At 49.2% G+C, this 25,552-nt stretch overlaps 2 protein-coding genes across 3 annotated transcripts in view; both read left to right on the plus strand.

The window, feature by feature from the left end:
- The first annotated feature begins 486 nt into the window (after positions 1-486).
- Positions 487-10,664, plus strand: ZCCHC10 (zinc finger CCHC-type containing 10). The gene is made up of 4 exons (XM_068698446.1): positions 487-639; positions 3,153-3,314; positions 5,301-5,342; positions 8,833-10,664. Exons 1-4 carry the CDS (start codon positions 599-601, stop codon positions 9,101-9,103), a joined length of 516 nt encoding a protein of 171 aa, XP_068554547.1. The 5' UTR covers positions 487-598; the 3' UTR covers positions 9,104-10,664.
- Positions 10,665-13,014: 2,350 nt separating this feature from the next.
- The window catches only part of AFF4 (ALF transcription elongation factor 4), a 46,200-nt gene continuing 33,662 nt past the window's right edge, over positions 13,015-25,552 (plus strand). Inside the window, exon 1 of one of the 2 annotated variants that reach the window (XM_068698001.1) lies at positions 13,015-13,443. The gene's annotated coding sequence lies outside the window, so the exon portion shown is untranslated. The remainder of the gene's footprint in view (positions 13,444-25,552) is intronic. The other variant, XM_068698002.1, reaches the window with a different exon arrangement.

Genomic DNA, 25,552 nt, shown 5'->3' on the forward strand with positions numbered 1-25,552 from the left:
GAGGATTTTTGTAGCGAGATCGATGTTAGTGTTTTAATACCGATCCCGTGAGGTAACAACGAGTTTTGATAAAGCAAACGTTAGGAAGCCCCACTCCTGGCTGCCCTGAATTCAGGATGGGGGCCGTGCTGCCTGTGCCAGCTGGCAGCGAGGCACCGGGGGCTGCGTGCCAGGAGCGTGCCCTCAGAGCACTGCCACCACAGCTTCGTCTTCTGTCCCTTGACCTCTCCTCCCGTGCCAGGGGCCGTAAGGAGGTGATGCAGGAGCCCAAAATACCAGCTGCTGCTGGCACAGGGCTCAGTGGGGTGGGGGCAAGGCTTTGCCTTGTGGTTCCTGGAGGTGCCTGAGGTGTTCATTCCCTCACTGTTAGGTATGGATGGAGAACGGAGGGGCAGCGCGGGCAGGGGGACAACTTGTCAGCGCCAGCCCCTGAGAAGGGGCTTATACGTGACTATATTTGATGCTGATGCTGTGCGTTACGAGGCGATAATGGGCTAAATCCCCCCTTTTCTGCCATTTAGCCCCGCGCTGAGGGCGGCTCTGCCTCGCCTCAGGCCCGCCTCGCGTCCCGGCATGCAGCGCGGCCCCGCCCGCCGCCATGGCGACTCCCATGCACCGCCTCATCGCCCGCCGCCAGGCGTGAGTGCGCCGGGACCAAGGGGGGTGTGTGTGGGGGGGGGGAGCACAACGGGGGGGCCCCGAGGCCGCTCTTCGGCCCGCACACAGGCAGCGGGGCCCCGGCGGCCCGGGCACGGCCCCGCAGCCCTCAGGAGAGCGCCCCGCAGCGCGGCCGGGCCGGGCCGGGGGGAGGCGGCGCGGTTCTAAAAGTGGCATTTTTGGGTTGTAAAAGTGGCGTTTTGGGGTTATAAAAGCGGCGTTTGTGTGCTCCCGGCGTGGGTTTAGGGGCTGGTAAAGGGGGGTGTGGGGGGAAGCAGCGGCTGTGCTCAGAGCTGAGGGGTCTGATTGCCCAGCAAGGAAACGAGGAGAAGGCAGCGCTTTGGTGCTGTTAAGTGCAGTGAATGCCCCCCTCGGCACTCCTCTGGGGGTTTGCCTGTTCGCCTCCCTTCCCTAAAACAATTCGTGGGTGCTTTTTTAAAAGTGTTTTCTTTTTTTCTGTCTGCTCACAGCTGTTGGTTAACATATGGATGGCCTCTGCGTCCTCATTCCTCTGTTGTTGTTTACTGTAGTTCAGTTCTTCCTCATTTTCCAGTAGAAAATAACTTGGAATTTCAAAGCACTTCTGGAATACCGGCTCTTTAGGTTGCTATTCTGTATAGGTTAAGGAACGATTTCTACATTTTTGTTGTGTCTTCAGGTGCTTGATGGCTGTTTGCTGTATTGCACATTGGCTAACCTCTGCGTTTAGGTCGTAGCCACTGATCTCTATTAAAAGTTTACCTTCACCTCGTGCTTCTCATTCATGTTAAAACTTGTTAGTGTTGATATGATATTTATAGGTCTGGTTGCTGAGCTATTTTGATCTGTTTTCCTGGTTGTTGCTTTTAGGGCTTGATTTTTATCGTCCTACCTTGCATAAAGTTGCCCAGTCATGTGAGCAGCACCAGAGCCCTGGAAATGCTGAATTTTGTTGTTGCTTTGAGCTGCCCTCCTCCTGTGGAGAGAGCTCTGGGCTGGTTTGTGGTACAAAAAAAGCAAAGTGAATGTTTTTCTATGTTGACTAAGCAGAGATAGCATCCTTGTTTTGCTTACATGCAACTCTTGTGGTAGAGCTAGGAGACCAGGGCGAGACAAAGCAAACTGTTCAGAGGAATTTGATTTGATTTGATTTGTTTTGTTTTGTTGGTGCTCCTTACCAGAGCTCCTGCTTCCTGCCGAAGTTTGAGTTAACTGCACCGTGTAGGTAGCAGGGTTAGTTAGTCATACAGTGCTCATTTACATCAACGTTTCTGAAGGTAAATCATGAAGCCAAATAAACTTTGCATTGAGACAGTGATGAATGTTCAAAACAAGATTCTCTTTGAGATGCAGCAGAACTGTCGGAAAAAGCGATAGCTAGATGCAAAGGATAAACAATTGCTATGTTGTTTTGAAAAGGAACACTCCTTTCTGAGAGCAGGGTGTTCGCTGCTGGTCTGTCACCTCATGCTCTCTAAATACTAAGTGAACAGTCGAGGATCCTTCTCCTACCTGAGACAAGCTGTTAATTTTGGATGATTAAGATGTGCTGGCTGTCAAAAATGAGTGTCTTCATGTTGAAAAAACAACGCAAGGTAGAAATAAGTCACAGCAGTTTCAGTGAGCTGCTTGAGAGCTACAAAGTCCTGGCTCTGAAACTAATCTGTGATATGGCCTTGAGTGGGTCGCTTGGCTGCTTTATGAGTTTCCTTCTTTGTAAAGGAGGAGCACATCTGTGAGAAGATAAGCAAACAGATTTTTTTTAAACTTTAGAAATGTGGATTAAGTGCTAGAATATGAAAATGTGAGTTTTTCTCACTTAACTTGCTCCTAAAAATGATCAAAATATTTGATCACTGAAGACTGAAATGCAGATGTAAAATGCTCTTTTTTGCTAATTGTATTTGAGTGGCAGAGAGTAGTAAGTAAACAAGAACGTGTTCTTGCAATAAATCTTCTGACAGGCTTTAATAAATCTTAGCGAGATTCAAGTAAGTTACCAATAGGAGCAGCTCTGTTTTACTTGCTCAGAATCCCAGGCTCTTTGTGTTAATTTAGAAGTGTTCTGCAGTTGAGGGTTAGATATGAGGATATGGGAACGAAGATTGGAAGCTAGGCTGGCAGGAGCTTGTACGAGCATAAAGTGAAATTCAGGTGCAGTTGCTCAGTGCGTTGACAGTTAATGTCAGTAGTTCAGCATTAGATACTGTAGCAGAAGAAGGCTTAAGCTGAAGTTATGAACAGAGGAAAAGCATTCTTTCTTCTTTCATAAATAGTTGATATGAGAATATTTTGGTTAACTGAAGTAGCATCAGTTTGCCAAAATTCTCTGTGTACGTTACTGTTCTTGTCCCGATTCAAGATGTGCAATAGTTAAAGCACCCATGAACATCGCTCTGGTTTAAACATAGCTGCATGTATTGTTAAGAATTTGTGAGCTGAAGAAAGTTTCTATTTTTTCAATAAGTAGAACAGAGTTGGAATCAGTCACTTAATGCAATTCTGCATTTTTATAGGGAAGCAAACAAGCAGCACGTCAGATGTCAGAAATGCTTGGAGTTCGGACATTGGACGTATGAATGTACAGGGAAGAGAAAATACCTGCACAGACCTTCGAGGACAGCTCAGTTAGCAAAAGTTCTGAAAGAAAAAGAGAAGCGACTGTTATTGCAACAAAGGTAAGATGGGCAGAATGAGAACGTCCGGTTTATTAATGAAAAGGTAATTTGGTGGGTGGGTGGGTGGGAAAAATGGTGGTCCAGGCCTTTTTCTGTTGTTTTTTCTCCCAGGCTGTGAGGTGTCTGTTCAGTATCAGAACCATTGTATATGGTAGGTGGTGTATGTACACTTGGATCTCACAAAATTAAGGCATTGTTTGTTAACACCTGGTTGTTGCTTTGGGCCAAAAAAGTTTTAAGTGCATCTGAAACAAACAATAAAGTATACTAAGCTAAGGGTAAAGTAGTCAGAGGCTCTCTGTAATAGAATATGGCTTCCTGAGCTCCTCAGTTGCTTGGTTCCTTGAGTTCAGGTGCGAGCAGGTTGAGGATTTGAAGACCCGCCTTCTGTCACTGTTTAGCTTGCTGGCATCAGTAGAGCCTGCTGCCTGTCAGTCCTACAGGAGTTGAGAGGGAAGGAAAGGTGAGATGATGTTTATTCCTTAGTAAAAACTGCTACAATCAACTAAAAGTAGAACTCCTGAGTTTTATTTATGGTTCTGGAGGCAGTGTGTGGTGCCACAGGGAGAACAACCAAGTGTAACAAAGCAGCTTTGTTTGATATGCTGACCGCTCTCAGCTCTGTGGCTTCATAAAGTGTCAAACTCATAGAATTATACATATGTTAAAACGCTAGAGGGAGGCACAGGCCGATGGGTGGCAGCCTGGGTTAGTCACCAGCCTCCCCATAGGTGCTTTGGGGTGTAGCTCTGTGTACACACACTGGTACTCATCCCTGGTTACCTAGGTAAGGGCATATGGCCGTAACAACAGAAATACGAGCAGTGTTCAGCAGCACAGGGGGGATTATAGCTTGCTTCAAAGCTTGAGGGTCAGTGACTCTTCCTCTTGTCAATGGGATTTTGTGAGGGGTGTGGAAAACTCTTCCATGTAGTAATTCTGATGTTTTCATACAACTGGTATGAAAAAGAAAAACTTGCAAAATCCCATTTTGCCAGCATACAAGTGATCTTGGGTACTTTTTTTGAACTATAGTTTACGCTTAACTCCAGAAAATGGCAGAAATAGAAACCTGTTATCCGTACGTGGTGCTATGTAATTGCTAAGTGAAATTTATTTTCAACTTCTCTAATTCAATGGTTACTGTTATTTCTGTGTACATAAGATGGCTTTCAGAAATAGTTTCAGTTGAGGAAAAAGTATCCCGGGTCATAAAAGAACAACTTCCTCACCTATCAGTGGCACATTAAGCATGTAAGTAGATGATGAGGGATTGCTTCAATCACAAATGCTCGTTCCAGGTTGAATTATGTGCTGTTTTCCTACAATGGGGAAAAAGGGGATGCAAAGTGGATGTGACTGGTAAACATGACTGAAGTATTTAAAAATGATTAAAAAATCACAAACTGAAGACTAGTAAAAATCTCCTAAAGTGGTTTGTTAAATATCACAGAAGAATATTTCCTTTACTCCTAAAACATTCTGCACGTGTATGAATACATGGCAGTCTGAAAGACAAATATCTGGAAAGCATCCATATGAATAGTTTTGTGTCTTTTGTACCTGAAAGAAACGTACGATGAAAGCTACAGACTAATCCGATCTTCTAATCCTTTGTTTCAATTGGTTCAGTTATTGCTAAATGCGGGTACACAGAACTTTTTCTGTATCTGTATCCCCTCCCCTCTGCTTCTGCCATCCCAAGATGTTGTTGTCTGTATAATGCAAAGGAAAAAAGTAAAGGTGAGTGAAGCGTTCTTAACACAGAAAATCAGAGATGAATTGCCGCTCCCACCCTCCCAGATTTGTAGATATTGTTTTTCTAGTTTAAATAGCAACTGAAAATAGATACTAAAGGAGCTTTGGGCAGATTTCTGCAAGTGGGATACCAGTTTTCTAGTACTGAACTCAGCTTCTCTGTGCTGCTACATATTTAATTTTCCTACTGCATTAATCAAAGGCATTGTTTTTCTCCCCCTTAATTAGTGCTGGAGAAAGTACTGCAGAAAGGAAGACCAAGAAAAAAAGGTACGTGGGGATCGATGACAAGTTGTACGGCTGCTTCAGGGTGTGATCTTGCACTGGGTGTTGCAGCAGGCAGTTTTGGAAGGGGCCTGTGTGGAAATTGAAAGTGAGCATTGCAGATACAGATTTGGTGTTAAGCTTTTAGCCTGTTGGGGGCATTTGCACAGCAGGTACTTGGGAGAGTTTCTACTCTTCCCTGTCCAAAAACTTTAAATTCTTTGTCCTCTGCTTTTCTCCCTGGTCATTCTCCTATCTCTGTGTTGTTGTGTTTTAATAAGTCGTCTTATTTCTGCCTCAGTGTTTATCGAGTAGTTTAAACAATTGTGCAAGCATGGCATACTGTTTCTAGTCTGTTCTCTCTCTACCTATTCATCTTGCTCTTCCTTTTGTTTTCATCCCTTTTTCTTAACAGCTGTCTGTCTCTGAAGCTTTGTCTAGAGAATGAAATGCGTATCTTAAAAATAATAAATCAAAAATCCAGGAACTAAACATTTCCACCTTTACCATCCTCCATCCCTGGAAAAAAAAAAAAAGTTGAGCTGAGAGTTGTTTTGCCATTCTTCCTCCTTTACATATGCAGTAATGCTAGCATGGGAATCCACTTCAGTCTCTATTAGCAAAATCCTTTCAGGAGCAGCTAGAACCCGGGCTGTAAGGCTCCTGCTAATCACGTTGCAAGTTTTACATATGGGGGATGTCTGTGCAGTAATCGCCTCGTTGTCTCCTTGCCTTTCCTTTACTGTCCTCTGTCTCTGAATCTGACCAGTTAAAAACAGCCTTGTTTTTTTTAAAGGCAAGGCCTTTTGCTTTGTGTGTCAGTCATTAATGAGCCAGAGCGTTTTTTTAAAACATGCCTTTATACGAAGCTCTCATGTTAAATCTGGCTTTATTGGAACACTTTATTAGCATCTTAGTTCTACTATCAGGATGTGTTTTCTCAAGGGCTTCTTTCTCAGTAGTGTTCACTTATTGTTGGAATTATCCATGGCTAGTGAGATCATAAATTAACTGATTTCTTAACAATATAGTTCAGGTCTCTTCCTTCCTCAGCTTTCTCATGTGTTGCAGTCTTCTACTTGGCATGATTTTCAGAGTAGTTGAGCTCTAAACTGCTGCCAAAAGGAAAAGAACAAAAGAATTTGGGTTGGGGGGTTGTTTGACCATTGTTTCCTTAAACCTTAAAAACTTTGCTATGCTTGAATTGTTACCCTGCTTTTATGCAAGTATAGAATCCATCAATGTAAATTCCTTTCCAGGTCACATGGTTTTTATATCTTTAGTATGATAGGGGAAAAAATAAACGCAGAAAATTGAGCGAAGCAATGGGTATGTAAGTTCCAGATTTAAAAAATGCAAAAGTGAGACTTCTGGCAGCAGTGAGCGCTAACCTTTTACATAGTGTGTGTTTGTTTTGATATAAACAGTAATAAGGAAGCTACAGGCTTAACCAGAAAAACAGGAACAGGCAAAACTGCTGTCGGACAATGTTGTAACCTTAGGTGGCACAGAACTGTCTCTGAGTTTACGTTGGCTTCATCACTCCTCTGTGGCATACTTGGTTTATTCATTGAAAGCCCCCTTTATGCTGCCTGTCTGAAGGGTCCTGAATTGAGTCCTAATTCCCTTGTTCCTTCAGGCAATCCAGCATGTGAACAGCCAGGTGACGGTGCCCAACATTGTAGGTTTGATTTAAGCAGCATGTTTAAAATCACCTGGGGCTGTTAGGTGATTGCAGTGGAGCCAGAAAGGGTAAAATCTCGGAGAAGGGTGATAGCCAATGTTACCAAATGCAGCAGTAATCCCGTGGTTCATCATGCATGGAATAATATTAGTTGTTAACATCTGTGAGCTTGTTTGGAGGAGAACAAATGCTTATCTGCTGGAGGAATGTGCTTATCCAGTGGTACAGTAGACCCACAAATCTGAGATCTCCCAATATGTAGCATCTAGGATGTCACCTTACCTAATTAGGACAGGGTAAAATAGGTGAATTTTGCTTCTTCCCATGTCTGTCTTCCTTTTGTGACTACCGATAGGCCACTGATTGCATCAGCTGGAAACAAGTATCTGCTTGCTCTTTTCTCATGGGTCTAGCCAATGCTTTTGTCGAGGTGAAGGTATTGAGCATTGTGTCTGATGTTTCAGATACATGGATGTTTTTTGGGGAAAAAAACATTTTGTCAGGGTTACCGTTCAGGGGATCCTCTGATCCTTGCCCGTATAAATGGGTCTGCGCATCCAGTAAAAAGTGTTTAGATTGAAACTACTGCTTTGTGTGGGAATTTGCCCAGAAAATAACAAATGCCACTTTAAAAATAGACACTTTTTTTTTTTTCCTATCTTGTTTCACCAGTTTTCCACCAACAGTGTCTGTATTTAACTGGCCTTTATGATTTTTTTTTATAAACAGCCATTATGTCTGTGCACAGAGAGGGAACCCATGCACCGTGTATTATAAAAACTTCAGTGGTCCGTAGCATATTACAGGCGTTCAGATTTGGCAGTTGTCGTGACAGTGGCTGATCTGACGGAAAAAACATTACTCTCTAGTAGACTTAACGTAGGTATTTCCTGAATTTTTATACTTAACCAAACACTGAGATAAAAACTACAAATCTGCATTATTATTTCTAGCATTTTTGCATAGTATTTGGTTGACTTGGTGGGAAGAAGGGTGGATAAGTACCTCTATATTTTGCTTGGAGAAAGATTTATGGAAGAACTTAATTGTACTTTCTTAGAACTCATATTACATCAGTTCTGCAAAGACCTTGATCTTGGGAACAGTGGCCTTACAGTAAGAGCTAAACACAGAGGACAGAAAAAAAAACCTAAACTGCAGAGCCTACAGAAATCCACTTTACAGCGTTCCTGACTCCATCTTTATCCTGGACTGTTTCCATACCTTCTCTTCCACCCTGAAAACAGAAGCCTGCTGTAGCGGCAGGTAGTGGGGGTTCTGCCAGCAGTAATCTAAGAAAGGTTTCCGCTGAGCACAGTTCTGACGTTTGGGAAATCTCGCTGATGAAACTTCCACCAACTCACATTGCCAAAATTTCACTTCTTATTGCACTGCTAGGGATCTGATCTTGGTTACTTTTCCCCCTGAGGCTTTAGTGGTACAGCACATTCCTGCAACTTTCTTTTATTTACGCGAGTTAGTGAAGACTCTAGTCGTTACTGTGAACAGGAGGAGCCTTGCCAACTTTCAAACGTAACTTTTTTTTTTTTCCCTGTAGTCCTGTTCAGGCTTTCATGTTGTCCAGGGCAACTTACATCATGTGCATGGTGTCATTCTGCTGTTGCTCAAAATTAATTTGTTCAGAATGGAACGGGAGGTTGGGAGCAGGAGGGAAGGAAGATTGTTAAATTGTTAGGCCTGGAAATTTTCAGGCCGAATAATTGGTCTTTGGATTACAACAGAGTATAAAGAGCGCTCTGTAATGCTGTCTATAGCAGGCCTGTTCTCATCTGTGTATTTGTTTTCTTTCAGATCTAAAAGTGTGACGAGTTCCAGCAGCAGCAGCAGTGTCAGCTCAGCTAGCGATTCGTCATCTGACAGTGAAGATTCCTCTACCTCCTCTTCTGATGATGATAGTGACAGTGATGAGAGCTCCTCAACTTCCTCATCATCTCCATCCTCGAGTAGTACTACTTCTTCGTCGGAGTTTGAATCAGATTCTAGTTCCTCGAGCAGTAGCAGCAGCAGCACAGACAGTAGTAGTTCTGATGATGAGCCACCAAAGAAAAAGAAGAAGAAATAATATGTTGTAGCGAAGAACTGGTGCTGAGCAAATGATAACATTCTTCAAAGATGTTCTGAGCACGTGGTTGCCAAGCAGTTTACCTGGTCAACATTTCTACTGCTAAAACTTTCTAAATGTTTTGCATAGTTCATAGGACATGAAAAGTATTAAATGGCACGTGAAACTTACTGAAAGAGTATTTTTGTGGTTTATCCTTTTATGGGAAATTTTACTTTTTTAGTTTAAAAATCTATCATCAGATTTGTTTATACGAGCTAAGGTCCAGTAACCTGGATGTTTACATGCTGGAAAGCAAAAGCTTTTTATCGCAGATCATGCTGTGCATCACATACTGCTACTCTGCTTACGGCAACTTCACTTACATGTAGAAAATCCTCCGATCTGTTAGAAGCAGAAGTTTTACACTGCTGGCTGTAGAGCACGGTCATTGTTGAAACTGAATGCACAATGTTGCACACAGAGGGCCTTCCATCTCACTGTTAACAAATGTATTATATGCTGCTGAGCTTTTTTTCTGATGGCTTTTCCTGATGCTTCCAGGTCGAGTCTTAATTGCAACATGAAACTTTAAATAGTGTTCATTTGTTAACGATCAATATGCTACTTGTGCTGTACAGAGGCTTTAGTCTTTTCAACTTTGCCTGTTTCCATATTTCCTGTCTTTGTAGTACTTTTCTGAGACAAACAGAGTCTGTTGTAGCATTGTCTATGTAAGAAAGAGGAGCAGTGCACAGTGGAAGAATTACGACTGATGCTGCTTAGGAGTTTCATCTTTGTGCCTTTCTTTTGTAAATTAAATGTATCCTGGTGAGAGAAGGGCTCGAGTGGGTGTTTTTTCAGAACTCCCAATAGCTTTCCACACAGAGTACGGTTAGTAAAGCCAGAGAAATGGTAGTGATGAGCAAAAACGGGCACTATTTTTTAGGAGAGAGAAGAAAGGCTATTTTCGTGGGATGCTCAGTAAGGAGTGGAGTTGTCTTGTAAAAGAGGTCCAAAGGACAGCGTTTCCATTTTGATATTTTTGAAAAAAAAAAAATTCTGTAATGCAAGATTGCCAATCTATGTTGTTGAGCACATGGTAACTGGCATTATAGTCTGCAGTATAATCTGTTCGTTATTTTTACTGGCGTGTGTACATGTCTGTGGAAATCTGGCACGGGAGAAGAAAGTTAGTGCAAAAAAAATAAATCCAAGCATACTGCAGAACAACTCTTGCTGGTTATAAATTGAAATTTATTTGTTCTTTTGGTGGACTTGAGCTGTTGGCATTAGTATTTTAATTTGTGATGCCATCTCCTGAATTTCTTACTGTTGGAGTTACCCTTTTCTGAGGGGGAGGCATCACATGTGGAAGAATTCTTAAATATCTTGGTCTAGGTAAAATATAGTAACTAAACTATTTTTTATATTTTTATGGAAAAGTAGTGTGTAGAATTTTGAATAAACTGTGCTTATATTTAAATGTTTGAAAATATATATGTTGTGCGTTTTAGTCTGTTTTAGTGTGTTTTACGGAACACTGCAGACTGTAAATAAAAATTATCAGAAAGTTGTTGAAGTCTTCTTGAGTAAATGTACTATTTAATGGGAAAAGTTAATAAATTATTAAACGGTATTTGTTAAGTTCATGCTTACTGCAAATCAAAATGCAAGGCCTTTGGAAAACAGTACTTTTATAGGTCTGGGTTTAGGGTCATCTCATGGTTTCAGCGCGACTGAAGCAGGTAAGTTTGGAAGTTTGCAGCCCCAGCTTCCATTGTAAGGGCACAGCTGGGCTGTAGGGGACCGCAGAAAGAGGGGTGTGGAGCCCATCTGCGTGAAGATGATGTGCTACGAAGAAAAAAGGCTTTTGTTTTGGTTGATGTTGAGCTGAGCAGCAGCGTGGATGCGAAGGGGGTTGTGATGAGGAAGGGCAGTTGTTTCGAAGGGAGAGGACAAGGAAATGAGTCTGAACTGTCCTTGCCATGCTGTTATGACCACGCTGCACGTTGGTTTCTTTAATGCTGCTGGTGTTTGTGTGTAGATTGCTTTGTCAGATGTGCATTGCTCCATGCAGAAGTGTTATTACTGCTGCCCTTTAAAATGTTTCTGCTAAAAAAGAAAAACTGAAGATTGTCAGACAACTACTGATAGCAAAGCAAGTCACTCTGGTCGGGGTCGGCCTCTTCCTGCTTCTGTTCACGTGCCCATAGTCAGACAAATTGTGTCCATTCATAGAGACAAAAGGAAACACTTGTGCGTGTCAGGTTCCATCAGTGGGAGGTAGGACAAGGTAACATAATTGCAGATAGTATCAAGAAGTCATTAATTTAATTTCTGGTCCACTGTTGGCTCATGAGCAGAGACTCAGAGATGGCTCACCATTCTCGCTGCGTATCTGACGTTGCCTGCCATTACATCTGAGACCAGTCGTAAGGCTGCCTATGCTCACGTTGTTTTAATATTTACTTTTAAGTATGATATGTTTGATTTTTGTGACTTGCCCTTTCTGTTTTATCTCTGTATATTCTTATTTTACAGAGTAAAGCCCCCCAGCCTGTCAAGAGCCTCACCACTCATCTTTCACTAGATCGTGTCCTGATACCTCGTTATAAGGTGCTTTGATTCCATTTTTTTCAATGGGAAAGGTGATTTCTTTGATTACTGTCTTCCAAAGCTCTAGGTTACCTACAAAAAGCCAGTAATTAAAAGCAAACAAAAACAAACAACCCCCCCCTTGGAATTGTTATTTACCAAGCGTGTATATTTACACGAAACCTGTGTAGCTTGGAACAGGCTCAATTTAATCTTTCCTCTTTCAAGCAAAGCTGCCATTGCTAATTGAAGTGAAGCAATTGATGCAGTCTTGTAGAAAAATAGCCTCAGGAAAAGGCATTGCATTTCAAGGAGAAACGCTGCTAACCCAGGGGAGAGCAAAAGGAGGGAGGGACCGGACAACCTGATCCAGGCCTCCACTAAATCGAGCATCGGTCAGCCAGAGACAGGCTTTTGGGTGCCCTCAGTGAAGTTGCATTAAAAAGTCTTTCATGGATTGATGGATTTTATGTATTTATTTATTTATTTGGGGGGGGGAAGGGGGGGAAGTGTCCTTAATAAATAGGAATTTTGCTATCAAATGGATTTGCTCTATAAAGAAATGATTCAGCATACCTGAACCCCATGGGTTTAATTTGCTTTATGAAGTTATATTTACCCGAGCCGTGCCTTTAACCAGACACTGAGACATCAGTTGTGTCGGAGGCAGATCTTCACAGCCTAATTTTGTTCAAGATGTGTAAAAATTGTGTGTGTGTAGGGGGGGGTGTTAGGAATAATACAAACCATAATGCAGGATATCAGCTCGGGGAAGCGAGGTACCAAAAATGTCACTGGTAGAATGTAATTTTGAAAACACTGTGGAAACCTTACAGAAATTTATAGGGTATTTTTATTATTTTCTGTCTATTTGCAGTACGGGGCTGTGTTCTCAGGGCCTCTGCCTCCTCTACCCCTGTGAAGTGGGAACTTGTAATTGCTTTTACTTTCGGGCAGGATTGTTCCCATTTGGCCATATTTCGTAGAGAAGTCGGTAATATTTCAGTGTCAAAACCCCCTTCAGAGTCAGCTGCCCGTTAAAACACTTTATAAATTGTTTGATTTTTTGTGTGGGCCCGAAGCAGAGCAGCGCTGCGGCCCGTCAGCGCAGGCTGTGTGGGCAGGGCTACAGGTGCTGCTTTCTACTAAACTTCAACACTCGTGCGCGTTCAGTTACATTTTATTTCAAATTCATTTTTCCAGCGCAGGCCCCGACCCCCTCCCCTCACCACTGAGGCGCGAGCCCCCTCCCCCCCCCCCCCATCCCCCCCCCGTCCCCCCTCTCCCCCCTCCCTCCGCATGACGCGTGACGTCGCGCGGTCACGTGAGCAGCGGCGGGGCTGCGGCGGCGGCGGCGGCGCGCGGGGGCTGCCGGGAGCGCTGGGGCCCGGCTGCGGGAGGAGGCGCGGCCCGGCCGCACGGGCGGAGCGCAGCGGGGCAGGGGCCAGGCAGGGCCCAGCCCGCCCGGGGCCGCCCAGCGCCGCCCGACGTCGCCGGCCCAGCCCCAGCCCGAGCTCCCCTCGCCCTCCTCCTCACCGCCAGCCCGGCCCCGGCCCCGCCATGGAGCGGCGGGAGCCCCGGGGAGCCGCCGCCAGCACCGCCACCACCACAGCCGCCACCGCCCGCCTGTGAGGCGCCCCCCGCCGCGGGCCTCGGGCCCTGCTCCCCCCCCCCCCTCACCCCTCACCCATCCCGGCCGGGCCCTGCCCTGCCCCCCGGCGGCACCACGACCCGGCCCGGGCCCGGCGGAGCGCCCCGCGGAGGTGAGACACGGGGGGGGGGCAACCGGGCACCGGGGGGAGGGGGAGGGGGGCGAGGGAGGAGCTCGGCCCCGGCCCGGACCAGGCCCCGGAGGCCCCTTCCCGGCCGCCGCCCCCCCCCACCCGTGTGGGCCCCGGCCCCCGAGCGGCCCTACCGGGAGGCCTTGGGCCCGGCCGGTGCCGGGGATGCTGCCGGGGCCGGTGCTGCCCCCTCGGGTTTGGGCCCCGGCAGCCGGCGGCGGGCAGCGCTTTGTTCCTGCCCCCCCCACACCCACAGGGCGCTGGGACCGGGCTGGGACCGCTCCAAGGAGGGATGGGGGTGGGGGGGGGGGGTGCGGGCACAGCCTCTGGGGGTGTTGTGGAAAGCACCGGCCCCAGCACGAGCGGTGCGGAGCTGCGGGCGCTGCGTTGGGCAGGCAGAGAGGTGCTGGGTGCTGCCAGGCACCGCTGCTCGCAGCCGCTGCCTCTTCCAGAGGTGCCTCAGCCGTGGCTGCCTTTCAGGGGGAAGCCGAGTGCCTGTGGCCGTGCCTCAGCCCCGGCCCCACTCCCTGTGGTGCCCACAAGCAGCTGGGGCCCTGCTCCGTGAGCACCCTCACAGCCAAACGCGGCCCCTGACGGCTTGAAGTGCTCCCCGTGATGTCAGCCAGGCCTCCCACTCGGCTCCCCGAGAGCGGGGCAGGCACTTACTCAGCGCCGGCAGGCTTTGAAATTAACTTCTTCTGCTCAAGTGTCTGCCTGGGGTTCTCACCTTGCTGCCAGCTCTTCCAGTGCTGGCCTTCTCACGAGAGCGTTGCTGGCTGCTTGCACTTCTTGAAAACTCCCCAGTGCTGCTCTGAAGCGGGGCGCCTGGCAGCCCGGGGCGTTGTTGTGAAATAGGGTCTAGTCAAGTGATTCGAAGGAGTGGCATTTCGTATCTGCTCTAATGAGAGAAACATCATTAAGCCCTCCGCACGCTGCTCTGCCTTCTGGCCCAGCAGGGCTTGGTACGAACGGCCCTGGTCCTGGAGGGGCCGTGCAGGGCGTTAGACGTGAGTTGTACAACGGCTCGTGGTGAGAATCAGGGAGTTCTCGCTCATCAATACCAGGAGAGAAAATTTGGCCATTGGGCACTGTTAGTACCTTGGCTCTCTTACCATATCGGGGTCATTTCTGTGCTGTGCAGTGCTTGTGTAGCTTTCTGCGAGGGTGAGTTCTGTGCTGAGCAGTGCTCTCGGTCATCAAGGAACATGGTGGATTTCAGCTCTCGTTTCAAGAGTGGGTTAAGGTCCCTAATATTTTCTTTAAACATCTTCCCAGTTCTCATTTCTGGCATTTCTCCTCCCTCTCAAATGTTGTGAGAGGGAGACTGAACGCCTCGGGTGGGTTTTTTAACCAGTTTTGTGCAGGAAGCCACGCAGCAACCCCCCAGAGAAGAGGTGTGTTTTGCATTCTTCTAGCTATAATGATCACAACTTGATAAAACTTCAGTGAAACGTTCCTTGGGTTTCCAGGTTGCCGTTTCTGTGAGCTGGAATGTGTTTGTGCGTGGTTATTTCCCAACTATTTAATGAAAGGATGCCACGTATTTTTTTTTTTTATCTGCAAACGCGGCTCAGTTTGCATTGTTCGGCCTTTGTAAATAAATACTTGCAGCAGAAATCTGTCCTGACCTCGCAGGCAGCAGATAGTAAGTTGGCAGGCGTGCCTTAGTTCCTCCTTTCTCCCCTGGCTCCCAGCTGCTGGCAAGGATGTTGGGCTGCACTTTGTTTTCCACGCTGGCCGCCCCGGCTGCGGGACGGGGCTGCAGGCACACGGGGACTCGGCCCCCTCCTCCCCCTCGCTGTCTGTGTCACGAGAGTTGCCAGAACTGCTCACAGCTGCGTCAGGTGCCTCTGCTCTTGTGCTTCCTGCTCCTCCTCTTGTTTGGAGAGGTTTTTTGAATCGTTGCTCCTGTTAATCTTTGCTCCAGATGATGGGAGGCGGCGGTGTTGAGGGCAGGAACAGCAGCGGGTGATCCCTGAGGCTGGCTGCTGAGAGCTGAGGCACGAAGTGAGCAGCTTCCACGGGCAGGTTTTGGGAGACGTGGGCAGAGAACTGGAACCTGAAGGAGGCCGCCTTTGTCGGCAGAGCCGTGTTGTAGAGCGGGGAGAAAGTTGGTGGGGGCAGAGCCCTGCGTGGGGCCTCCCTGTCTGAGGAGGTAGGAACGGAGTCGGGATTTCAGTGGCTGTGAGGTTCCTTCCCTGCTGCAGTAATTGTTGCCAGCCACATAATTTCAGATCGTTACTCACCTGTGGTTTGTTCTACAGGCACTCTTTTTTGCTGGTGTTGCTGTAGTGTCACAGTTCCCTTCAGCAGGAGTGGAGAAATGAACCCGAGGCCGTCTGTCCCCCCGTGTCGTTTGTTTTCAGTGTCTCTCGTGGAGTTTGTGCCACGGAGGAGCTGACGGTGGTGTCGTCCTCGCTACAGCAGGGAAGCTCCACGCTGTGGGGAGCTGGAGAGGCCGCAGCGTGAGAGGGAGCGTTTGGAAGTGGGTCAGGAAGCTTTAAGAAACCACATTTTAGTAGAGCACTGCTAGGGGTAGGCAAAATACCGCTAGCTCTGTTCAAATGAGAAAGTAATGAGTGGGTAGGTGGGATTGCTAAAGGAAAGAGGAAAGGACTTATCTCGCAGTGACTCTCCTCTTGCGGGACAGATCCTTTCTGCAGCTGCTGCAGATTGACAAGATGACTTTTGCCTTGAGATGTTAGGGCTTCTGCTGCTCAGGAAATACAGCTGCACGGGCTCGTGCTCCTTCCTGCCATAAAGCTTGTCTCTTGAGCTTAGTCAGCCTGCGTTGGTAGAGGAGTCCTGTGCTTACACTTTGTAGTTTTCTCCTGTGGTAACCTGGATTTGTGTTCTCTCCAGCTCTGTCACGTATACCTGGATGTAGCCACGTCTGGCAGTTGTGCTGCTGCTCTCCGAGAAGGGAATCTGAGGCTGTGCCCGTGGAGGTGCCTGGCAGAGCACTTAGCTGCGGCGTGGGGCTTCCTTCCCTGGTTTTGTGCCAGCCCCGTACGTGCAGCCCGGAATCCCAGCCTCCCCTCTGGCTGTAACGCCGCTTGCCTCACGCGCTCGTGCCTCGCTTGCTGTCTGCCATCTCCCCAGGCTCTCAGATCTTTGCTGCTTTCCAAGTTTCTTTCTCCAGCTTTGTGTTCCAGATCTCCCTTTTCCCTAACGCAGTGAGCTCTGTTCTCTTCCCAAGCGCCTTGTGGTTCTTCAAGTTGTCGTGGCTCTTGTTCTCACTCGAGTCGTTAATTGTTCCTGCTGATGAACGTAAAACCCGGTTTATGAACTGGCAGTAGCACCAGGTACCAGCAGGAGAAAAAAACCACCTCATTGTGCCGGGTGCTGTACAGACACTGAATAAGGGAAGTTCTTGCCCTGAAGTCCTGAACTCATTTTCTTCTGTTGACAGCTCATTAGGAACAGTTTGCCCGCACGGCTCTGCTGAGGGCTCTGCTGAGGCACCGTCCCCAGCCCCAGCAGCACCTCCTGGGCAGCTCCTGAGCCCCGTTTGTTGCCAGCTGTTCGTTGAAGTTCAGTTTTCATTTACAGTTACTGCTATTAGATGGTTCCTGATAACTTGAATGCGGTGCTTGTCCATGATTGATAATTAAAAGTTTAGTTAAGAGTCAATTTTACTAACATCACGTTGCTCAGGACAGTTTCCTTCCCCACCCCTCACTGCTGGCAGTTCTCTGCAACCTGAGAGCAATCTCTTGCTATTTCCACTGCGATGATGGGGGGCAGAAAGGCCAGACTTAGACAACCAGCTAGAACAGCGCTGCTTTTAAATGTTAGTGCTGTGTTTCTTTTCCCATAAAGGGCCGATGTTTCCCCCAGTGTCTGCAGTTCCCAAAAGTGGCTTTCAAATGGGTGTCCTTTGGACTGGGCTTGAAACTTCCCTCTGCTGTTGGGTTTGGCCTTTCAGCGGAGGGCTGGGAGGCAGCTCTGAGCTGTGGGTGCCCCCCTGAAGCTCTCGGGGCTGGGAAATGTCAGAGGCTGTGCATTACACCGAAGCAGATCACAGGCTTTGCGCTTTCAAAGCTTTTACTCTATATGGCGCTGAAAGGAGCAGGCACCCAGGTCTTGGTGCAGCTGTGTAGGCTCCTGGCAGCAGCCGTAAACGCTCGGTATCTCGCTGCAATCTGTCCGTACATCGTCGGGTGTTGTTTGGTGTGTGAGTGGTGGTGGCCAGCCTTGTGATGGGTGAGCCCTTCTGGCACCCTGTCACAGCAAGCCCTGCGTGCTCCTTCCCCTTTGCAGCCTGCTCCTGCGGCAGCCCCTGCCCTCCCTCCTCACCCCAGCACCCACTGCTGGTCCCCTGCTCCTGCTGCCCTGCCTTCCCCGGGACCCCCCTGGGGGCTTTCCCCTCTTCAGGACCCTTGGGACGCACCAGGGACATGCTGGGTGACCCGCGGTGCTGTGCTGCTCCTCTTCCTCTCAGCCACATCTCCCAGTGCTCGCTTTGCTCCTCAGATGAGGCTGTCCAGGTTTCAGCACAGCATGGCAATGTGTTTAATTTTTAGAAGCAAGCGCTGGGAACGCGGTGTTTCTACCCAGCGACCAGGTAAAAAGCACCCTTCAGGCAGGAGGAATTGTTGAAACTTGCTCAGATTCTAAAATTCTGTGGTCTGTAAAATTCTGCTCGGGTTCTAGAGCTCAGATTCTAAACTTTCACCCCGGTGAGAGTTAAATTGCTCCCTGTGAGGTGCTTCTCATGCTGGCTTTGGCTCTCAAACCTGCCCACTTTGGTACTGAGCGCTGACTCTGCTCCTGCCGTCCCAGCGAGGTGCAGCAGGTGCACACCAATCTTCGACATTTTAACCCAAATCTGCTCCAGAACACTGAAGCTGCTTCCCCGCTCCTCGCCACCCATCCTGAGCTTCCTGTAAAGCTCAACAGCTGATAAAACCCAGGGAGCACCTGGGTACGGTCACACACACCTCTGGGTTTGTTTCTGTCTTTAATTTAATTTCCAGGGACGTTAAAGAGCTTTCAGTGCTGGAAGTGCTTAAATGGCTCTGATCGGGCTTTGATGTGCACAAATCATTAAAGCAAGTGGGATGAGGAGATAAGAGCCTGTGCTTCGCTTGGGATAGTTTGGCTAGGAGCAGCTAACAGTATTTTGCTACAGGGGAGGGCAGAATCCAACCCAAAAAAGCCACCTCAGAGCGGTTTCTGTGTAACGCTGCACGTGTTCGTGGGCAGAGGAGTGTAAACCATCGTTTTCTGAGAAAAAAAACAACAAACCCAACTGATTATCTCATTTACCAGGCCTCTATTTCTTTAGTGTAATCACTTTCTTATTTAACGATAATTTAAAAATTGCGTGATCAAAGTCCAGCTGTGAGAAATGGTGCCCGTGTTGGTTACCACGGGGCTCTCAGGGTGTCGCACACGGAGCGGGGCTGGGGGCCCTGCAGGAGGAGCGCCTGGCAGTGCCCGGCAGCCAGCGGGACGTGTTTCGGCGTAAATAAAAATAGCAGCTCGGTGGAAGCTGCTCTGCTTGAGAAAGCTTTGATTTTACAAAGCCAGCTTTATTCTCCTGACCTCGGGGCCTCCGAGCATGAAGATCGGACAGGATGAGATACGGCGGGTAAGGTTTTTGCTGTCTTACATCTTTTTTTTTGGTGCGCTGGGTGGTCCCGTGTGGGGAAAGGCTTCTGATGGTTCTGTTTGTGTGGAGCCAGTTCTCGGTGTATGTGTGGGTGGGGGGAGGCCCGGCGGTGGTACCTTTTTTTCTCTTGGTTGCTTTTTTTTGAGATTTACAGCGGGACCTTCGCGTGGAGCTGTGGCTGCTGTGCCAGGGGCTGGCCCCGCTGTGCTGAGCAGGGAGGTGTTGGCTTTGCACCGAAACCCTCCTCTGGCCCGGGGAAAGCTGTGAGCCTGCAGAAGGCTGCAGTGAAAAGGTTTTCCTGGAGCAATGATTACCTCTGCTGAAAGATCTGCTCCAATTATATTTAATGAGGGGAAAAGAGAAGCGAGGAGTTTGTGCTGGGACGCATCCCGAGCCAGTGAGTAGCAGAAACCGTGTACCAGGAGGGGCTTGAGCAAGGAGGCTTCAGCTTCAATTTGTTCGTTGCTTGTAAGCTCCTAAAAGAGGACTTTCTGGCTTTGTTTTTCTCTGATTTCCTCTGATCGGTTTTGTGGTTTAAGAAGTCAGTTGCATCTCTCATGGCCGCATGGGGCACGACCTGCACCGAGTGGACATTGCAGGGTGCTCTCACGGTGCCCTCGGCACCCCCGGCTGGCTCCAGGCACTTGCATGGCCTTGGTTATGTGGAAGGATGTTAGAGTGCTTTCACTGACTGAAAAGCTAAAGGTGGGTGAAATTAGAACGTTTTAATTTCGGTTTCTTGTCAAGAGAACTACAAAACTTGAGCTTTGTGGCTGGCGTAAGGGGGTGAGCTCTCGCCAAGCATGGACACAGCGCGTGGCGCATTTAACGTGTTACACAACAAATAGTTCAAAAACCGTGGTGTGTAAGTAAATAACTCACATGTTAAAAATTGCTCTTAGTGTGTACCATACTGCTTTGGAGTGGGAAATGGAATTGGGATAATTCCCAGGCACAATGACAGGTCTGCCTTGTGGGCCAGGCACCCGCGCAGGACGGAGCTGCTCAGGGGAGCTGCTTTGTCCGCCGCATCCTTGGGCGCTTCCGAAAGGGGCAGCGGCCGTCCTGCTGTGTTCCTGCAGCACCTGGAAGCTTGTCTGTCTGTCTGCCTGTCCGTCTGTCTGTCTGTCAGCTGGAGCATCATCCTGTGGAAGCTCCGTAACGAGTGGACGCAGCGGAAGGCCCCGCACGGGCTGTTGCAGTGAGGGTTTTGAAATTCAACTGAATTTTGGCGTGAGTGTTGCAAGGCTGCTTGTGTCTTCCCTTTATTTTGTACTAGAAAAAGTTTAACTTCTTTTTCTAGCAGCAAGATCCATCTGGTCTCCCTGCTGTGAAATCACACGTGCTGCTCTGCTCGCCTGTGGGCTGGCCACAGGGTTACAACTTTCCGTCTGTGCTGAGCAGGGCTGCTTGGGCAGCACCGCGCACCGATCTGCGGCTTCTCGATGAATTTCGGCTTATTTCTCCAGGTAGCTCTGGCCCCTTCGTGTTTGCTTCCATTTTTTTGTTCTTTGGCTGTAAATCCCAGCTGTTCTCCGGTGGGTTTTACCAAAGTTCAGCCAGCAAGCTCTCCCCTCATCTTGGGAAGCACAAAGCGGCCCTGGAGCTCCCTAACGGCTGGCGGCGGCCGTTGGCACCCAGCTGGGCTGTCCCGGTGCGTGCTGACACCTCGGCTCAGGTGACTTTTGGTGCTTCTCTGTGCCATGTTCGGTTGTGCTCTCGGGAATTCACCTGGTTGTGCCTTGTAGCCCCACAGCACGCCTCGAGGGGCTCTGCCCACGTTTCTACAGGGCGTTGGGTCTGACGAGGGGAAGTTGCGTGGCACCAGGGGTGAGAAACACGGGCAGTCATGCTCTTTCCTCTTTATTTTTATTAAAGAAGTTGCTTATTCCCACTCTCTCATGCTGTTATAGCTGCTCTGGAGTCTGGGGAGCATTCAGACTCGTCCACATTCCCAAATAACTCCAGGGTTTGTTTTGACCCCGCACAGCTCGGGGGCTGGCAGGGCCGTGCTGCAGCCCCGGTGCCTCCTGCCTGCCCCTGGTGCCATGCTCGAAGCAGCGAGGGCAGGAGCAGAGGTGTTGGTGGGTGTACGGCCGTGTGCCCGGCTGCTGCGGCAGTTACAGAGCACCCCCCTGGTTTATTCAGCACCTGAATTCATGGTCTGAGAACCTGATGTGTGTTTCAGTCTGGTGTGCAGCACGGGGCTTGGGCCTTGGCTGCGATGAGAGGCTGGAGATAAAAGTGCAGTGAGGAAGCAGCCAGATGAGCTTTCAGCAGGGCTGGAGGAAGCGGCCGTTAAACCTGGGCACCGTCTGATAAACTTCTCTCCTGCTTGGTCTGCAGCTGAGGATGGGAACCTTCAGGCAAACGTGAGCTTTCCCTTTTGTCCTTCAGGTGGGGCTTCGTGAGAACACTGGGTATTGTTTCAGGGCCTGGACGGGGTGTATTTGTCACGGGGTTTCTGCAGAGCCAGTCCTTTCTGAGGCCTAACGCTGCAGAGTTCGTAACGCTCCTGCGTAATGAGGCCTTGAAGACAGTAAATTAACGTGAGGAAGTCAGAACTATAATAGGCAGATTAACGCCGGCTGTCTGAAGAACGATTGCTTAATAAAATTTAAACGCCAATTGTCTCGGCTTCAAAGCTGGAGCAGGAGAACATGCAGGCACAGGAATTCGGGTAGCGAGTCTGCCCGATGAAAGTGGCTGCTGGGAGCAGCATCGCGGTGTGCTTCGTGGAGCCTGTGCGGGCAGGAAGGAGCACACGGGGAAGCTCCACGCTGCTCCAGCACCTCACCCTGCAGCGTGGGTCAGAAAGTGACGATTTTGGTGGATCCCAGCCTTGTATCGCAGTCCTGAGCATCCCCCTTCCCTCTGGGGTCAGTAGGGTCCCCCTGGCTGGGCCATTCCTCCGCGGGGTCGGTGCCTTCATGCTCCCGGTTGTGTTGTGGCTCTGCTTTTTCTGCTTGAGGCCCTTTCTCTGCTGTTCCCATCCCCGGGGAGAGCAGGGCACGCTGCTGCATTGCCTGGGTTTCCCTCTGTAGGGACAGCACAAAGGGACCGGTGCTGCAGGCCTGGGAGCGCTCCCCTGGCTGGGAAGAAAAAGGAAGCCGGGAACTTTGTTTCAGAGGGCCGGGCAGCTGATGTCTTCCTGCCCCTAAGTGGTTAGCGAAAAGAAAAACAAAACTGATAGCTTCAGGTCTGTGTTTTTCTTTCGTTTCTCTCCAGAGGACAGAGGGAGGATTTCTTCCAACAGCTCTTGAGCTGCCAGCCTTGCACAAGAGCCTGGCTGTGCGGCGCGGTTCCTTGCAGAACCAAGAGCGAGCTGCAATCATTGCTTTATTTTTAGAGCTTGCCCTTGGTAGTGACACAAAATAAAACCGAGGACTGGGTAAGGTTAATCCAGGGAAGGAGAGGTGAGGGGGTCTGGGCGCTTTCACTACCCTGTAATGCTGTTGCACAAAGTAACTGTGATGGTTTAAAGAGCGGGTGGTGTGGGGTCTGTTAACCCTTGAGTAAATAACAGCGAGCTAGTCTTGCACATTCTTCTTGGTCAGAATCAGTTTAAAGCTATTTTAGCAGTATGTTTAGGAAAAGGACTTAAAACTTGTTTTTAGACCAGCTGAAATGCAGCTGCAGAAGTTCCAAGTGTCCTCCTTAAGTCGGGTTGTAAAATTCAGGTGCTGGGAGCTGCATTTACCTTAATTAAAACAGAAGCTTTGTGTCTGTGTACTGGGTCTTGGTGTGGTGAACGCTGTGCCCAGCTCTCACTCAGCTCCTCTGATAAAATGGGTCTACGTGAGCGTGCAGAGCCTCGTCAGCCCCACTGCAAGGCCAGGGGCTCAAGGGAGGAATCCAGCAGATGAAATTAAAGAGCTGGCACTTTGGGGGGGTTCTGCAGTCACAGGGCTGGCCGGGAAGGGGAAGGGCCCTGTGGCAAACACTGAGCTCTTCCCTCTGGTGGCTCTCATCAAACATTAACCTCGCCTAGGGCAACTTTTTTTGTTTGTTTTTTAAAAGCTCTGCCTCCCTTACGGTGCGTACAGAGGTGGTGTTCTCCAGCCGTGCGTTAGCAGCTCGCTGGGGAGCGTGCAGAGGGAATGCTTGACATGAAGGACAGGACGGAATTTCTGGGGAAATCTGGGTTTTGTATTAGTTTTATACTCTCAGTACAATTGTAACTACCAGATGACCAACAGAAGAGACATCCTAATGAAACCTTGGAAGAAGGGATATCTGCTAGAAACAGGGTTGTATTTTCAAGAAACAACCAACCCAAACCCTTGGCTTTCCCCAAAACACCCAGGTGAGGTGATGGCTCACCCTTTCTCGTGCTCAGCACATCAGCGCTGCTGCAGTGTGAGCGTGCCTCGCCTCGGGCTGACTGATACCGAGTTAGAACTGCCGAGCACTTCTGGCAGAGCCACCCTCTCCTCTCGGGGAGCAGGTAACGCCTGCAGCCGGAGCCATCCCAAACCAAATGTCCTCCTGAGGCACAGCTCCACTGCTGCCAGGGAGCTCCAGCTATGGGGTCAGAGGCGAGGAGGAGAGTGGGACGCTGCGCTCTTCTGAAAGCTTTTTATTTTATTTATTTATTGACACATGGCTATTATTTAAATTCTCTGTAAACTCCTTTTTGGCTTTGTTGCTTATTTTAGTGTCACGAAGCCAACCTGGATGCCTGGTTACTGCTGCTGTATTTGCAGCACCGTGATTATCCTTAAACTTACCTGGAGTTTGGACAATTTTGTGCAAAGCTCTATTGGTTCTGTAAGCAATGTTTCAGTTTTTCTGCACTTTTCTTTTTCTTTACCATAAAACAGAAAGCTCTAAATCACTTTTATTTGGGAAGCGTTCAGTTGTTAGTGGCCACACCAGAGCACATTGCTGCTTTGTGCCTTGGTGTGCTTCGTTTCGCTGCTGTGGGGCAGGGTTTGGTGGCTTGCCTTGGTTTTGTTTGTGACTTCTTTACCAACTCTTCTGTGAGTGCATTTGGATTAAACTGTCAGAGTAGCACTTGGGGACTGTGTGTGTGTGTGCAAACACCTCGTTCCTTATATGCTGCTTCCTAGGGGCAGCATTTCCAGCGCGGGGTGTGAGCCGGGTGTGCCCTGCCCGGCTGCTGGGGCCTGCCTGCTGCGTTCCCCCCACAGCCCCTTTATCATTCACGGCCAAATGCTGTGACACAACGCTGGTGTTCCCTCACAGCCAGCTAGCCCGTGCTGCCTGAGCCACCTGTGGGATCTCTCCTGCTTCTGAAAGCAATTCAGGCAGAAAGAAGCCCTTGAGGTAGATGAGGCTGTCTCGGAGGAGTCAGGGTGCTGCGAACACACTCTGAGGATCCACTGAGGCCTGGCTGAAAATTTGGGGCTCTGGGGTACGTCCTGACGTGCTGCACGTGGGGGGCTCCCCGGTGGAGGTCCTCACTTGTCGGATGCCCATGGGAAGGAGCGATGCTGCTGTTGGCACCAGACATGGTTCAGGCAGGGTGAGAGGAGGGGGCCGCACATCCCACTCCTGTTCCCACAGCTGGCTGAGACGCCCTTTTCTTTGGAAGCACTGTGTGGTAACGTGTGGGTGTGTTTGTTGTGTTTTAAACTGGGAACGTGGCCCACGAGGCCCCTCCGAGGCTGGGTGGCGGTGCCCTAGGGGGAGGGCTGCAGGCAGGGAGCCCCGCAGGGCAGGAGCAGTGCTGTGCTCACACCTCCCTGTAGGAAAGTCCAAGGTTACGGGTGTCTGGAGCCAGAGCTGAGCCCTTTTTGGACTGAGGCCGAGCAGAAGTACCAGGTGGGATTCAGTAAGGGGTTGGAACAAGGCACAATAAATCCTGTTCCTTGTAGGGGTGGTCTGAGTGCCTCACGGGTGTGCTCCATCCCTTTAGGTGGGTGGTTAGCGGTGCTCGAGGAACGCACACCAAGGAATTGGGACTCTGATTTTCCTGCCTGCATTTCCTTCTTCCCTTTAACTCTTCAAGTCAAGCTGGAGAAGGGAGGCCCAAAATTCGGATGCAGTGAGCTGTGCGGGGAGCTGCCCTACCAAGGCACTGTGTGGGTACAGCCTGGCCGAGCACACACCAGTACCAACCCAACCCTCCTGGCATTAGGCCCCCTGGAAATGGGAGCGCTGTGCTGTGCTTTGGGCCCGTTTGCTTTTTTATTTTTAATTTGTGAACTTTTCTTCCCCCAGATGTGGAAGTTCAGGTGTCTTAGGGCCTGGCTGTGCTGGTAGCTCTGTCTCCCTTGGCCTGGCTCAGCTCCTCCGAGGGGTTCTCCGGGGGCCCTAAAGCTGGACAAGACGCAAGCATCTGAAAAGTTCCTCCTGCAAGTGCCTTTGCTGCTAGCAGTCCGGGTTGAGCAGGCATTCCTTGTCTCGTGCTCGGTGCTGTGCACGGGGGGCGTGTGGCTGGGAAGCTGTCGGACACGCCGAGCTCAGAGCCCACCGCGCCAACCAGCACCGGCTTCATTTATTTGCATG

Source organism: Anas acuta, chromosome 14 (genome assembly GCF_963932015.1).
Source record: "Anas acuta chromosome 14, bAnaAcu1.1, whole genome shotgun sequence".
Lineage (NCBI taxonomy): Eukaryota > Metazoa > Chordata > Aves > Anseriformes > Anatidae > Anas > Anas acuta.